The sequence below is a fragment of the Rana temporaria genome, chromosome 12 (genome assembly GCF_905171775.1).
Source record: "Rana temporaria chromosome 12, aRanTem1.1, whole genome shotgun sequence".
Taxonomy (NCBI): Eukaryota; Metazoa; Chordata; class Amphibia; order Anura; family Ranidae; genus Rana; species Rana temporaria.
This window is the reverse complement of record NC_053500.1, coordinates 74,918,494-74,935,276: the sequence shown is the minus strand read 5'-3', so window position 1 is coordinate 74,935,276 and position 16,783 is coordinate 74,918,494. Positions and strand designations below refer to the sequence as shown.

At 42.4% G+C, this 16,783-nt stretch overlaps 1 protein-coding gene across 3 annotated transcripts in view; it reads left to right on the top strand.

Moving 5' to 3' along the window:
* STAT3 (signal transducer and activator of transcription 3) overlaps positions 1-16,783 on the top strand; it is a 157,643-nt gene that overhangs the window by 92,159 nt on the left and 48,701 nt on the right. For all 3 annotated transcript variants that reach the window (XM_040330489.1, XM_040330488.1, XM_040330487.1), the window contains exons 10-18: positions 972-1,064; positions 2,834-2,893; positions 5,157-5,186; positions 5,564-5,657; positions 8,949-8,996; positions 12,056-12,139; positions 15,015-15,113; positions 16,386-16,521; positions 16,612-16,664. In XM_040330489.1, coding sequence (XP_040186423.1) covers positions 972-1,064; positions 2,834-2,893; positions 5,157-5,186; positions 5,564-5,657; positions 8,949-8,996; positions 12,056-12,139; positions 15,015-15,113; positions 16,386-16,521; positions 16,612-16,664 — 697 coding nt within the window. The remainder of the gene's footprint in view (positions 1-971; positions 1,065-2,833; positions 2,894-5,156; positions 5,187-5,563; positions 5,658-8,948; positions 8,997-12,055; positions 12,140-15,014; positions 15,114-16,385; positions 16,522-16,611; positions 16,665-16,783) is intronic.

Sequence of the window (16,783 nt, the reverse complement as noted above, 5' to 3'; positions counted from 1 at the left end):
CTCAACTCAGTGCCTGAACAAATTTTTTTCCTTTTCAAAAACTGCATAGAAACGACCCTGTGTACATGTACTGACAAGATAACATAGAGGAGAGTTCAGGAGCAGTTGGAAAAAAATGCCCAACTGCACCTAAACGTCAATTTCACAGGAGCAGTGTACATGATGAGGCCTTAAAGGGTCACTAAAGGAATTTTTTTTTTTTAGCTAAATAGCTTCCTTTACCTTACTGCAGTCCTGGTTTCATGTCCTCATTGTTCGTTTTTGCTTTCATGTTGCTGTAAATCCTCTCTGTTTTGGACACTTCCTGGTTGCCTGTTTCCTGATAACCACAGTACTGGGAGATTTCTCACGGTGGTCACTAATCAAGGAGGTGTGATTACTGTGTGTAAAACTAAACTGGATTGGTGCTGAGGAGTTTTAGACAAAGTATCACTGCTCTCTATTGGCTGACTGCCCTCTAGTGGCTCTCTGTACATCAGAGAACCAGCAAACAACAGCAAAAACGAAACTACACTGCAGGCACATTATATGATTGTTTTTTTATCTATTTTTAATCATTTTTAAAAGGAATCAGTTAACTATTATGTCTCTATGCCCTGTAAACAGTCATTTTAGCTAAAAAATTTTTTTCCTTTAGTGACCCTTTAAAGATTAGGGAAACTTCCAAACAACATTTTCTCACCCTTTTTTGCCCCACCTTAATAGACAGAACTAGCCCCCCCCAGCTTTATACTTTCTGAGATTGCATCACCGAGACCTGCCAGCATATTCATATCAATGTTTGTGTCAAGGCAGTAGAATCGCAAAAAGCAAAGCAAAATGACAAATATGGACCGTATGGAGTTTATTATTGCAAATGTAATTCTGTTCCAATTAGGCTAGGAATTTAAATAGTAAGAGAAACATGTGCAGGGCAAGATTCATTTTATGAGGTCTAACAATTTGTTTTCTTTTTTCTTTTTTTTGAAAAGTGCATTTGTGGTGGAGAGACAGCCATGTATGCCAATGCACCCAGATCGCCCTCTAGTGATCAAGACTGGAGTTCAATTCACTACCAAAGTCAGGTTGGTTCATCGAATAAGGTTTCTTTCACACTTATCCGGTGTGCTTCGCCCACACCACTGGTGCGGTGTAGTGTACCTTTTTGTGCGGGTTATCGGACTTCTATTATGTCCTGTGGTTTTGTTGCACTTTTAGAAAGCGTATTAAAGCTTGTGCATGCATGACTTTTGGTGCACTTTTAGAATGTGCACCAAAGCCATGGGGCATAATCGTAGCTTGTGGCAAGGTTCTGCTAACTCGCAAGAAAATGACTGGTACATTGCGATACAGCCAAGATGTGGGAGAAGCGCAAAGATGCAATAAACAAATTTAAAGACTGTGTAAAGACTTGTGTATCATCAATTTACAGAACTGATCTTTTCAGATCACTGCCCTGTGTTTTTTATAGTCACCTCTATTGATGGGAAATCAAGGTTTTTTTTTTCTTTTTCATTTTTTAGTTCATGATTGGAATAAACTACCACCTGAGGTAGTGAGACAGTCAACAGTAAATGGCTTCTATCATGCTTGGGATAAACCTAGATCTATAGTCGGACAAAAAGGTTAATGGGGGGGGGGGGGGGGAATAAATAAAATGGGCAGACTCGATGGACTACTCAGTCATTTTCTGCCTTTGCTTTTTTATGTTTCTACCCTGGGGTTTAATTACTAAAGCTGGAGAGTGCAAAATCAGGCTCGCTTCTGCATAGAAACCAATCGGCTTCCAGGTTTTATTGCCAAAGCTTAATTGAACAAGTTGAAGTTAGAAGCTGATTGGCTACCATGGACAGTTGCTCCATATTCTGCGGGCAACAGTTTTAGTAAATCTACCCCACTGTCATAGTCTTATTTCAGTGGTGGACAGTCTTCCATACAACAGAGTGGTTCTGATATGTCGGTATCTTTCTGCTGTATACTACAGTAAGTCCAAGTCGGCTTGGTGAATCGCTCCTAGAATGTATGAAAACCTGAGCTTACAGGAATGAGTTGAATAATGCTTGCTGTCATTCAATCCTAAAAATGGACCAGCGATGGACTTCTGTAGCTTTAAAAGAGAATTCGTTGTTTTTTTTGTTATGTTTTTGCTAGCCGTCATATTTGCCTCGGTGGATGCGGCATGAGACTGATTCTGCATCGGTCCCCTGGCGTCTCTGCACTGAGAACCGAGCCACCGAACACTGCCGATGGCTCGGTTCTCACTCATCCCCGAGCGGAGCAATGCTGACCATCGGTCGGCATCGCTTCTGCTCTACTTCTCAGCGCTTATTATAGTGCTGAGCTGTGGAGGGGCAGGAAGCAGCCATCTCACCGGCTCACTGAGATTGCCATCAATCAAGGCAGCTGACGACTCAAGACTTGGAAGTTGGGATGACACGCTGTCTCAAATGATTCTGGTGATGTCAGCGGAGAGCGGACTTCAGACCGCTCTCTGCTGAAAACTGGTCACAGGAGTGCAAAACGCATTGCACTCCTGTGACCCATAGGAGAAGCCCAGCCTAAAAAAGCTCAGGCTGGACTTCTCCTTTAACCTTTTAGGGCAAAACACTAGATATAAGGTAAATATTTTCCAAATTGGAGTTCTGCTTTATTTCTTTTTTAAAGCATCTCTTTGGTATGAATGTAGAGCAGTAGCAAACAAAGTAACACATTCAGCCGAATTAAAAAATGGTTTCATTACTTTACCCAATTTGGATGAATGAAAACTTTTTCTGCTGCCACCATATAGTTGTTGCTTTCTATGCATGTAATCATAATTGTATATAGTTACACTTTGCTGTCTTTCTTTTAACAGACTTCTAGTCAAGTTTCCTGAGCTCAATTACCAATTGAAAATCAAAGTCTGCATTGATAAGTAAATCATTACGACTTCATATTTTTTTTTTTTTTTTCATTTTGTAACATGTGTTTCTGTGTTGTCCATTTACCAAATATAAGGGCAATGAACCATGAATTATTAAATGCGTGCATTTTAATATAGGCAATATGTAGTAGGTTTTAAAGCACTCTGGTCCAATCCTTCTAACCTTTTGTGCATACTCGCCAATCAGTATTGAGGTGCATGTAGGAGGGAAGCCAGAGCCAGGGCTGGACTGGGACAAAAATTTGGCCCTGGACTTCATCCAGACTGGCCCACTTTGATAGGTCTCTCCTATGGCGGCCAGACAACTCCCGCCACCTAAGCCCCCTCTCCCCCTTCACTAGCCACTAGCCGTTCTCCTTTATTAGAGTAAAACGGCTGGTACTGGTACTATTATGCCGCGTACACACAATCGGTCAATCCGATGAGAACGGTCTGATAGACCGTTTTCATCAGACCAAACCGATCGTGTGGGCCCCATCGGTTATTTATCCATCTTTTAAAAAAATTGAAACTTGTTTTAAAATTAACCGATGGATACCTAACCAATAGAAAAAAAAAACGATCGTTTGTAGGCACGTCCATCCGTTAAAAATCCACACATGCTCAGAATCAAGTCGACGCATGCTTGAAAGCATTGAACTTTTTTTCAGCACGTCGTTGTGTTTTACGTCACCGCGTTCTGACACGATCGTTTTTTTAACTGATGGTGTGTAGGCACGACTGACCATCAGTCAGCTTCATCGGATAACTGATGGAAAAATCCATCAGACCGTTTTCATCGGATTGACCGATTGTGTGTACAGGGCATTATAGGCAGTACCAGTGGGGAAGCTAGACATTATTTCACCCGGGCAAAGAATCGGTTCGGTGCCCCCCATGGGACAAGATTAGGCAGAAGTGAGAAACTCCCAGGCCATAGCTGTTGAGTCAGCTGTCTGTCCCCTCCCTCGTGCTCCTTCTGGTCCCCCCCCATGCTCCTCTGCCATCCCCCCTGCTCCTCTTGTCCTCCCCCTGCTTCTCTGTCGCCCCCCCCCCCAGGTGAGCACTGCGGGGAGAGAGAGGAGGTGAGCGTTGCAGGGAGGGAAAAACAGAGGAGCGTTGGGGGCGGCGGCCCGCTGTCACTGAAGCCAGCCCACTAAGCCATCGGCCCACCGGGAAACTCCCTGTAGTCCCAATGGCCAGTCCATCCCTGGCCAGAGCTAGTGACCACAGGTAGCTTATCAAACTGACTTGACAGCCTCTGCATGTGGATAATGCACCTAGCAGTACTTACTATTTAAAGCAGTATGAACCCAGGGACGAATGCTTGAAGAGCAAGTAGTCTGCATTCTGAGCATTTGTCTCTTGGCAGATACTGCCCTGAACACAAGTACCTATAGGTTCGCCGTGTAGTTGCAGCAGCTGTCAGCCTCTCATAGAATTTGGCAAGCTTCTGGCAGCAGCGGGGCTGGGTGGTGCACTTTGTGCTCTCTGCCTGCACCTAGATGATGTAGTCTCATGCAGCTGGGCTAAATTCCCATTGTGCATGAGGCCTTAGGATCTCTGATGGACAGAGGGCTTTCACACTGGAGCAGTGCGCTGGCAGGACATCAGAAAAAGTCCTGCCAGCAGCTTCTTTGGAGCGCCCCTGCCTATTGAAATCAATGTTTTAACCTTTTTTCGGACACTTGCGGGGGTTAAAAGCGCCCCGCTAGCAAAAACTGCTGTAAAAATAGCTGCGTTTTACCGCTGACGCCTGGGCACGGCTCAGTGTGAAAGGGGTCCAAGTGTCACCTTATCATACAAGACTGCAATACCAGTCATATATGTAAGAGGGGTAGCCTGTGTGTTATCCATTGTAGCACAAACAACTGTAAGGAAACAGGTGGATGAAGCCAAGATTATGAATTAAAAATTTCATATCCAATGTATTTTTTTCTAAATATACTGGTCTGTGTGCAGCATATGTTAAACAGTTTCCATAGAACTCTGCAAACCTATAGTAAAGTTGGACATAAATAAGCACATTGGATGTACCAGAAATCCTAAGCCCCATTCTTTCACTCATTACTTGGGTTTGGCTCTGTCAGGCAGGTCTTACCCGAGTGCCTGGTAAGACCATTTAGACTTAGAAAATTTACTGCACAAAATGCTACCATGCTGGCAAGTTTCAGAAAGTGTCTAACACAAGTGTATTGCTTATTGCATTGTACATCTTGTGAATTGAGATTGGTTTTAAATCCTTTTTTAATGCCTTTCCTCTTGTATTTTATAGAGATTCGGGGGATGTTGCTGCGCTCAGAGGGTAAGAAATACAATACTGTTACATAATTGCAGGTATTCTCTGTTTTTGTTGTGATTGCATGTTTTAACATCCATGGATCTTATCTTCTCATTTTTGATGATCATTTGTAGTACGATTAATTCAGTCAATTGTCATATTGGTCAGATTGTCTAATGGATTTTATTTTTGCATGTAATATGCTTAAAGCAAGACTTTGAGGGAAAGATTCCTTTCCAGATCAGTTAAAGTCGTTGTAAACCTTTAGTGAAGTGGCTGGCCTCAGGTGATACCCAGAGATGAAACACATCCTACAACTAAAATTCACCCTGGCCAAAACCCTTTATGCTTTATAAAACAGGTCTACCTTGGAAACTGATGTGTGTGTTTGTATTTTTCAGGTCACGTAAATTTAATATTCTTGGTACAAACACAAAGGTGATGAATATGGAGGAATCAAATAATGGCAGCCTGTCCGCTGAATTCAAACATTTGGTAAGATTTTATATTCGATATGTAAGAGTGTAACAACTGATCAGTAACATACGATCAATAAAGAAAAGCATGGAAGTATAGAACGGACCACCAGAACATTCCAAAAAACAATCTAACACACATATACTCATAAAATCCTTATTTTATCACAACTTTAAAAACAATACCAAGCAGTGAGACCAGCATTAAAATTGCCCTTATTAAAGCGGACCTTCTGTAATTTTTCTCATCTTTCCAGCTATTAAATCTTCTGCCCTTGTTTTAACTTTGGCTAGTAAAACACTTTTTTTTTTCCTGACAGTAAATGCCTTATACAGCCCACCTCCTGTTTCTTGTCTGGTAAAAAGCCTAGGCTTATGACATCCTGCACAGATTTCTATCTCTATCGGAGGAGTCATAGCTGTGGCGTTGCTAGGCGGGGGGTGCGGCCTGCACCTGGGTGACACCCGCTGAGGGGTGACACTATCCCGAGCATGGTGGTGTTCCGGAGGCATGGCTCTTCAGCCGCAATGTGCCAGCGCCACGCTATCCCTGAGTGAGACTCCTCACTGCAGCTGGCTTCTTTCACTATACACAGGCGCGGCGCCCGGAGAGTGACAGTCTGAGCAAGCTATTCTCCGGGCGGCTGCGCGCTGAAGCCTCTGCCCGCCTCCAAGGTGCATGAGTGGGCTCTGTACTGATGGGGGGGGGGGGTGTTATCTGGAGGAGGGGTCTGCACTTTTTGTGGGCTTATCCTAAGAGGGGTCTGCACTGATGGAGGGGAGGTATCCTGAGGGGTTGTCTGCAATTATTGGGGTGGTTTTATCCTGGGGGCATCTGCACTGACGGGGGGGGGGGGGGTCTATTCTGAGTGGCTGTCTGCACTTATTGGGGCTTGGTTTATCTGAGGGAGTCTGCACTGATAGGGGGGGTATCCTGGAGGGGGTCTTCACTTATTTAGAGGGATAGCTTATCCTGGGGGGTTTATCCTGAGGAGCTGTCAGCACTTATTGGGGGGTGGTTTATCCTGGGGGTCTGCACGGATGGTTGGGGGGGGGGGTTATCCTGAGGGGCTTTCTGCACTTATTGGGGGGGTGGTTTATCCTGTGGGGGTTTGCACTGATGGGTGGGGGGTTATCCTGAAGGGGGTCTGCACTTATTGGGGGGTGGTTTATCTGGGAAAGTCTGCACTGATGGAGGGGGGTTTATTCTGAAGGGGGGTCTGTGCTTATTTGGTGGGTGGTTTTATCTTGGGAGGGGGGTCTATCCTGAAGGGCTGTCTGCACTTATTGGGGTGTACAGATGGAGGGGGGTCTGTACTGAGGGGCGACTATAGTTAAGTGGGGGGGTTGGGGGTGACACCATGTTTTACCTCACCGGATGACCCCAACCCTAGTGACACCACTGAGTCATAGGAGAGCTGCAGAGCTGGATGAGGGCAGATAACAGGAGACTGCAGAGATCTTGTATATTAATCGTGAGAGAAATGTGCAGGTAAGCAGTGGTGTCTGTCTGTCTCTCTGTCTGTCTCTCTGTCTGTCTCTCTGTCTGTCTCTCTGTCTGTCTCTGTCTGTCTGTCTGTCTCTCTGTCTGTCTGTCTGTCTGTCTGTCTCTCTGTCTGCCTGTCGGTCTCTGTCTGTCTGTCTCTCTGTATGCCTGTCTGTCTGTCTCTGTCTGTCTCTCTGTGTCTCTGTCTGTCTGTCTGTCTGTCTCTCTGTCTGTCTCTCTCTCTGTCTGTCTGTCTCTGTCTGTCTGTCTCTGTCTGTCTCTGTCTGTCTGTCTCTGTCTGTCTGTCTCTGTCTGTCTCTGTCTGTCTCTGTCTGTCTCTCTCTGTCTGTCTGTCTCTGTCTGTCTGTCTCTGTCTGTCTCTGTCTGTCTAAATCAAGGAAGTGAACAGGCAGCAGCTTCAGCTGCCAACAGTTAAAATGGCTGCAGCCAGACTTGGTGGAGGGAGATTCCTGCAGCATATTTAGCAAGTACAGATCAGTATATATAAAATATGCAAAGTGGTTGGCGGGACACTTCAGAATGACAAAGATGGTTTTATTACAAATTATGTGAGCAGACTGTAGTTCCTCTTTAAAGCGGGAGTTCACCCAAAAATCAACTTTCTGCAGTTAGATCCAGCATACTGCTGACATCTGCAGTATGCTGGTTTTTTTTTTTTTTTTTTTTGGTACTTATCGTTTTAGCAGTATTTCTTCTATGGCTCTGAGCGGGGAATGGGCGTTCCCGAAGGCAAGCAAGTTGATTGACGGCCTTCGATAGCGCGTCACGGCTTCCGAAAATAGCCGAGGTGACACTTGGCTGTTTACGGCAACTGCGCCTGCCGTGTAGAGCTGACTGCGCAGGCGCCGTAAATTGCCGAGTGTGACTCGTGTGTATTTTTGGAAGCAGTGACGCGCTATCGAAGGCTGTCAATCAACTTGCTTGTCTTTGGGAACGCCTATACCAGGAAGTAATCCCCGCTCGGAGCCATAGAAGAAATACTGCTAAAACGATAAGTACCAAAAAAAAAGACCAGCATACTGCAGATGTCAGCAGTATGCTGGATCTAACTGCAGAAAGTTGATTTTTGGGTGAACTCCCGCTTTAAGATCATAACTTATAACTGCCGAATATGTACATGTATGGCAGGGATGTACAAAATGTTTTTTTGCCTTGACATATTGTATTCTTAAAGTCAAACTCCGCTAACCGCATCTGTTAGAATGCTTAAAAAGAGTAAATACCCGTACACACGATCGGATTTTCAGACGGGAAAAGTGTTATGACAGGCTGTTGTCAGAAAATCCGACCGTTTTGTAAACACCATCGGACAATTGTCGGATTTTCCACCAACAAATGTGGGGGAGCATGCTTTAAAATTTTCCAACAAATGTGTGATGTCGGATTTTCTGATCGTGTGTACACAAGTCCGTTTTGTTGGCCGACAATTCTTTGCCGTTTGTATGCAATACAAGTTCCTGGCCAACGCCCTTTGGACAAAGTCCTACGCTTTGTCCGATGAAAATCTGATTGTGTGTACAAGGCTTTACAGTCTAAACTGAAAATCTCTTTGCGTGTACAGAATTGCACCTTTTTATAAATGATGTGCTCGATTCAGGAACTTGACAGCCATGTCTGTATTTTCTACTGCAGAGTAAGATTTTCTCTGACTGCCTTGTACACTGCTCCTTTTATCAATATAGCTGAGTTTTATGAAGGTGTATTCCAGTACTTGCCTCAGTCAGTCATACCCATAGTTCATTTTTCTATTACCTGATCCTTGTCATCTTTATTAATTTGCATCTGTCATCCTTTTGTTTGCAGACTCTTAGAGAGCAGAGATGTGGCAATGGAGGAAGAGCCAACTGTGATGTAAGTATACAAACTCATTGAAGAGCGCTCAGAGCTTTTTTTGTCTCTTTGCTAATCAGTGGTAACCTGCTTCACAATAAAATGACACCATAGGGCACAAACGTGTGTTTTATGAACAACTCCCCAATACATCTCTATTGCAGCTCATCGCAATACTTTATAGCGCACTATCATGTGCTTCACTAGCAAAAATGCTGCAGGAGAATTTTTTGGTTCTTTGTGGTGTGTTAGGCAGCGCATTGAAATGAACCAACTGCCTTAATGCAATGCTCATTAATTCAAGTTTTACTGTGCCTTGACAGCACTGCAACAGACCACCCTGATTTTAATGTGCCCTTTTGGATCCCTCCCCCCCTCCGGTGTCACATTTGACACCTTTCAGGGGGGAGGGGGGGGGGCAGATACCTGTCTGAGACAGGTACTTGCACCACTTTCGGGTACGGATCCCTGCGGGGAATCCAGCCTGGCACGTCATCCCCCCCCCCCCCCACTGTCTTCTGGGAAACACCGTTCCCAGGAGAGAGCGCGGGGACCAGTGACGGCTCGCCGCGATCCTCGCGCATGCGCAGTAGGGAATCGGGCAGTAAAGCTGCAAGGCTTCACTTTGATTCCCTCACCGAGGATGGCGGCGGAAGCGGCCGAGGACCGAGCGATTGCTCAGCCTCGGCTGCCGACATCGCGGGCGCGCTGGACAGGTAAGTGTCCATTTTTTTTAAAAGTCAGCAGCTGCTGTTTTTGTAGCTGCTGGCTTTAAAAAAAAAAAATTGGCCGAACCTCTGCTTTAATGCCTTTTACAGAATGAAAATAAGAGTTACATTGGGACAGAACGGTTTTCAGCTGGCCAGTCCACTAACCCCATAGTCTGTTACATTCCCTTGGCCTATAATGACTGTGCCGTGCTACAATGAAGAACACAAATCTATACACACTTCCCCTATCCCACTTGGAACTAGGCAGCACAAATGTCATTTACATAATAACCAATATAAATCTAAAACAAAATAGTGCAGTGCTCCAAATCAAAGCTAAAAATATAAAGGATTTCTGACGTATAACACGCCACAAGTGCAAAATTGTATATCAGTGTTGAAACTTAATATATAATAAGTATGAATATAAATCGAATCTCCCCCCAAAAAAATCCCAATCAGTTTCACATCTATAGTGACAATGAACTATAGCAGAAGGGTTCCCTTAGGCTCTTGATATTCATAAATAGCTGTGATCAGCTGCTGATAAGCTGTCAATCAGTCATTTGAAAAAAAAATTGAGCACCCCAACACCATCTCTGCAGTGTGCCAGCAATCTTTTATACCTTTTCATGTACTAGCCACAACCCACAGTCTGCTGTTTCTGTGCCGTCCAATCCCTGCTGCTCTCCCCAGACCTTTACTGGCAGAGGCAGTGTGTTTTGGAGGTCCATCATATTGTGGGCCCACGCTGGGGAAAATCGTATCTCTCCAGGATGGGGAGCAGACAGATTGGTAAACCTATTTCTTATGTTTACCGATCCCTTCAGTACTTGCCATTCCTGAGTCCATTCATAACTGAAGGGCTTGGTAAACTTGAATGACGCGTTTACATATTTTCAGTTCCTGAATAAACATGGGAGTGCCTCGTACAGAGCATTTATGGGTTCCATGAGTTTTTTGCAGAAGAGGAGATTGAGGACTCTATTTTCATGTACTTGCAAAGTATTTTGAGCAGCCATTCTTAACCGGGAGCCTGTGTAAAAAATAAAATACAAAATGTCCTGCCTGGTTCTGCCCTCCCCTCTGTAAATTGAGCCCTGACACTGCTCAATTTACATGCCTCCATCATCTGCAGCCCTGCTCTCCTGTGTCCGTGTCGTCCTCCCCTCCCTGCCTGTCGGCTCTCACTAGCGCTCCCACTCTGCTGCTCTCCCCTCTGCTACAAAACTATCTGATCTTTATATCATCCCCTCTGTTAAATAAAAACCTGTATCCCAGTGCCTATGCTTTTTATTGGGAGAAAAAGCCAAACCTGTTTTAACAACAGCGTCTCCCAGTGATCACGTGACTCCGGATCTCTCCTCCCTAGCTGATGTCAGCAGGGGAATCTTGGACCTGCCCGCTGGAGCTATCAGATGGGAAGAGGAGAGAGCTAGAGAGCTGGGAGTCGCGTATTCCCCAGGAGACGCTGTTAAAACAGGTAGAAATCTGCGCTTTTTTTTTTAAATAACGCACAGGCACGAGGATACAGGTTTTTATCGAACAATGTGGATGATTTAAAGATCACATAGTGGCTTAACCATTTTAAGCTGTAATTGATCTCCCATCTGATGGTGCTTGTATAGTTCCTGGGTCAATTCTACTTGGCAAAACCAGCAATATGTCCCAGACAGCTTTTTAGCTGACTGTAAAGGTTGTATTCTGACCACCATCGTAAAAGTTGCATTATTCCTACTGACCATCAGTGTAAGAGGCATTTTCTCCAATTATTCCGAATGAATCAGTTTTGGTTCCTTGAGACCTGAAAGCTATTTTTAGGTGTTCCTCGGGGGTTGGCAGAGACTGACTGAGAGGATGAAGCACAGGCAAACATGCACGTATTGCAGAGATGAGTTGTTTTTTTGTTGTTTGTTTTTATTTTAGCCATGACATGCGCTTTAACCCTACTTTCTTTAATTCATTAACAAATCCAGAAATCTCTGCAAATATTTTTTCAGTTAAAGGAAGCTTCCCCCACCCTCTGTACTCACACTAACTAAGGTATTATCATTGTGTGGATTGTAAGCATCTTATTAACAAATACAAACTCATCTTCATTTCCATTCAAGCTGGTCAGAGATGTGCCACAGTCCTCGCCCAAACGTTTATAGGGCAGCTATTTAAATTGTGATTGCTCACATTATAATGAATCCTTTTTCATTAAAAAAATTGAAAATTTTAAAATGAACCCCATAGCATCACAAGTAGGTAAGATGTCAGAGGGAAGCATACTTCTGGCCTCCAGCTTGTAGCATCACATCTTCAGTGCCCTGAAGAGAATATCATTTTTTTTTGTGTACCATGTGTTGACCAATTTCAATTTTTCAGGCATCGCTTATTGTTACTGAAGAGCTCCATTTAATTACGTTTGAGACTGAAGTATACCATCAAGGCTTAAAAATTGATCTAGAGGTAAGCAATTCAGAAACAAACGTGTATCATGTGCAGAGGGGCTTTATCCTCCCAAAGCACCATGGGTCAGCCACACTCTGAATGTGTACAGAATTATAAAATTCTTCTGTTAACTGTTTAAATGAATATTTATATTTGTATACAATTTCATAGCCATTCGATCACTTTTTCTTACAGCATCTTCAGTTTTCCTGAGTGTTCATTGGCTCAAGAAAGTTTAACAGATAACAGAACTGTGGGAGAGATGAATATTTACCCATTACTAGCTTTAGTTAATAGCTCTGAAACTCATGTGAGAGGTGCTAGCGGTCTGATAGTTGCTAATAAGGGCTCAAGCATAACTGTGTACTGAGTAGTGAAATGTTACAAAGAATATGTAAAAAGGAAATCAAGGATGCCAGAATTCAAAACGAGCGATAGATTGCCAAAGATATTGGGACAAACCCCCCAAAAATCGTAAAATATATAAAGAGAAGGGGAATTTATTAAATACTTTCTTCAGCTCTGTGTATACAAAGGAGCATGGGGGAGCTCCTGTCCATAATAGGGGGGGTAGTGACAGCCCCAAATGATCCACAATGTCTCAAAAGTGATATGGTCCAGAAATATTTAGACAGAATAAAGGTGGCGCAAAGGACCTGGACCAGGTGGCATCCACCCATGGATCCTAAAAGAATTAAGCTCTGTAATTTCAAGGCCATTGTGTCTAAAAATTAGGGATTCGTTAATGACTGGATTGGCGTAGGGCTCATATTTAAAAAAACTTCTATAGTCGGGAAGATACTGGAGAGTTTATTAAAAGACCACATGGATGCGTTCTTGCCGGAAAAAATATTTAATTTTTTTAAATATTCTTTATTTATACTCCGAGGAGGTACAAGTAGTGTATTGCATATCTTCCATTGCATGTATACATAATTAATTTCTCATAATTTCTCAAATTTTTTTTAATCACATATTCACATAATCTGTTGCTTAAATCTTTCCGTGTAGACTGATTGATTGGGTTCTATGGACTACTGTATGTTTACATCCAGAGCCTCTCTACCTATTTATCTTTATACTATAGCCGACAAGGCACTACTCACTCCTCCCTTTCGTTCTGTATTTCCCCAAACCCCCCCTCCCAAAACAAAACCCATGAACATACCCATGTCAGGAAAAAGAGAAGAGGAGATATACCACTTCAGCCCCGAAAGATTTTACCCCCTTCCTGACCAGAGCAATCTTTACAATTTTGCTCTGCGTCGCTTTAATTGACCATTGCACGGTCGTGCGACGCTGTACTCAAATTAAATTGGCATAATTTTTCTCCCACAAATAGAGCTTTCTTTTGGTGGTATTTGATCACCTCTGCGTTTTTTTTTATTTTTTGAGCTAGAAACAAAGACAATTTCGATAACCAAAACAATTTTTTACTTTTTGCTATAATAAATATGTCCCAAATATAAAAAAACAAAAACAAATTTCTTAATCAGTTTAGGCCAATATATATTCTTCAACATAATTTTGGTAAAAGAAAAAATCTTAAGCGTTTGATTGGTTTGCGCAAACGTTTTATAGCATCTAAAAACTATGGAAAAGAGTTATGGCATTTTATATAAAAAAAAAAAATTACAGTAGTAATGGCGGTGATCTGCGAATTTATTTTTATTATTATTATTATTTTTTATTTTTTTTGCGGTATTGCGACGGAAGGATCGGACACTTTTTTTTTTTTTTTATACACTTTTTTGGGACCATTGACCATTATACAACGATCAGTGCTATAAAAATGCACTGATTACTGTGTAAATGTCAATGGCAGGGAAGGGTTTAAAACTAAGGGGCTATCAAGGAGTTAACTGTGTTCCCTCAGTGTGTTCTAACTGTGTGAGGGTGGGAGTGACTAGGAGAGGCGATGTATATCCTACTTGTTAGGAACAAACCATGTTTCCTCTTCCCTGATGGCACAGGGATTTGTGTGTTGCACGCGATCGGGTTCCCTGCCTCTGGTGGCCAAAAAGGATAAGGACGTACCCATATGGGGTTTCGCCCAGGGGAGTTATTCTGCCACAGTATATCTGTGTGAGCCGGTCAGGAACCGGTTAGGGGGGGGTGGGGGGGATATGATCAACATGTACAAATGCATAAGTGGTCCATATAGTGAACTTGGTGGTGTTCACTTTAAGGTCATCACAGAGGACAAGGGGGCACTATTTACGACTAGAGGAAAAGATTTAATCTCAAAATACAAAAAGGTTTCTTCACAGTAAGAGCTGTGAAAATTACTCCTTTCTGAGGTGGTTCCTGCAAGCTCAGTAGATTGCTTTAAAAAAAAAAAAAGCCTGTATTCTTTCCTTAATGCACATAATAATATAACTGGGTACTAACATTTCTAGGTAAAGTTGATCCAGGGAAAATCTGATTGCCTCTTGGGGGATCAGGAAGGATTTTTTTTCTCCTGCCTCTTGATCAACTGTGGATATAGGATTGTGTGTATGGGATTGTATGTACCAGTATTTATTTTTGGTTGAACTGTTTTTTTTTTTTTTTCTTCAACCTGACGAAGTATAACTTGGCATATGAAGTTTGGCAGTGTCAATGACTCCTCCCAAAGCCAAGAATCGGGCACAGAATAGGGTAAAGCTAAAATGGAGTACATTTTAAGCTTCCACAGCTAAAATTTTGAAAATGTGGACTGAATTTCTAAATGCTTTTCATAATCACTCTGACTAGTTCTCTTTTTAAATGCCCAGCATGCTGAAAATATTACATTGCTAATACTACTTTCTTATGGCTAGCAGATATTGGGCATTTGTTTCTGTTTTAATATGCTGTATTGTATATTAAATGGTGTAATCATTTTTTTATTTTATTTTTTCTTCACCTGAAGACTCATTCATTACCAGTTGTAGTGATATCCAACATTTGTCAGATGCCCAATGCTTGGGCTTCAATCCTGTGGTACAACATGCTGACAAACAACCCAAAGGTAATGCAATGCAACCCTTATTTGTGTATCAAAATGTCACAGATTGACATTTGTCATAATATGAGTAAAAGTACTACAGTGGATGTTTGAGATAGATTTAAGAACACTGTTTTTTACTTGTAAGGTCCTAGCCTGTATGATTTATAATGTGAGAGGTCTTCACTGCTTATAAAATACTTGGTGATAATACTTTATGGTCCCGAAGTGTATTATCATAGGGTGACTGTCTTGAAGCTTTTGTGTTTGGTATTGATAGACTAACATAAGCATGGGAAGAAACCGGGAGGGTTACAGGCACACAGCAGTGATAATTGATATGACCCAGAGAATAGCCAATAGCATACAATGACATAATCTTTTGCTTTAAATATCTGCCTAATGCAACCCCTTTAAATGAGCTGTTCCCATCTTCATTTACTATTTTTGTGAAAATATTCTAAATAATGATATGACTTTTCAGACAAGAATGTATAACAATATTGCAGGAACTTCAATTGCAACTTGTATGCTAATGTAGGTTTGGTTTTAAAGAGATTACAGCAGGCTGAATGAGGGCCAGTGTAAAGATTGATGTGCACAGGATGTGTGTGAGCCTTTTAAAGCACAGATACAGGGTGCAGTCTGCTAAAGGGAGTTCTTGTTACCACTCCAGCCTACCCATAATTGTACCCTTTTTGCAACTTTTTTTCTCTGCATAGTAGTTTTTCTACAGACCTGTTCTCTTTATTGACTCTAGCCCATTTCACAGTACATTTATGATTTCTGACAGCCAGCAGTACAAACCAACTGATAACTTAAAAGATAAGTTCACCTTTGTAAATCGATTCACATCTTTTTGCAGGTAAAAAAAGTGCATTTATTTTTGAATTTTTATTATTGGGAGCCTGTAAAGCATTGCACCCAATCTGCATATCACGGGTGCAATCTGTCTGTAGCTGTCTGTCCGTACATCATATGGGCAGACAGTTACTGACTAACAACATCAATTCACTAACTAGAGTGCTCATCAGCATCCTGATAGTTCATTAAGAACGACAAGCTGTCGGCCACACTTTTTTAAATTGGGACAGTGGGTGTGGAGAGAAGATCCCTGGCCCACTGTCACAACTGGGATTCGGCAGGGGATTGATTTGTGTACACATCCTTTTGCTGTTATATGGTAATAAAAGAAAAGGCAAACAAAATGCCGATCTGCATATTGTATGGATATGCTTAAAATAAATTTCTATGATTTGTCAGTATTACAGTGCTAGTTAATATTTTTATTTTCAGAATGTCAACTTTTTCACCAAACCTCCCATTGGCACATGGGATCAGGTGGCTGAGGTCCTAAGCTGGCAGTTCTCTTCCACCACAAAACGTGGCCTTAGCATTGAACAGTTAACCACACTGGCCGAAAAACTGCTGGGTAAGCTCTTAGTAGTTCAGGAGGTACACTGATAGTGTCATAATTTGTGTTCTGTAGCCATAATAGTATTATTATTTGCTTTATCTTCAGGTCCTGGAGTAAACTATTCGGGCTGTCAAATCACCTGGGCCAAATTCTGCAAAGTAACTATTTTTTCTTTTTGATGATAAGTGAAGTGTCAAAGTCGGTTTATGATGCTAATGTTCTATACAATGTCAGTGTCTTGTCTTGGAGAAAACCCACCTATTGATTCCCTAGAACA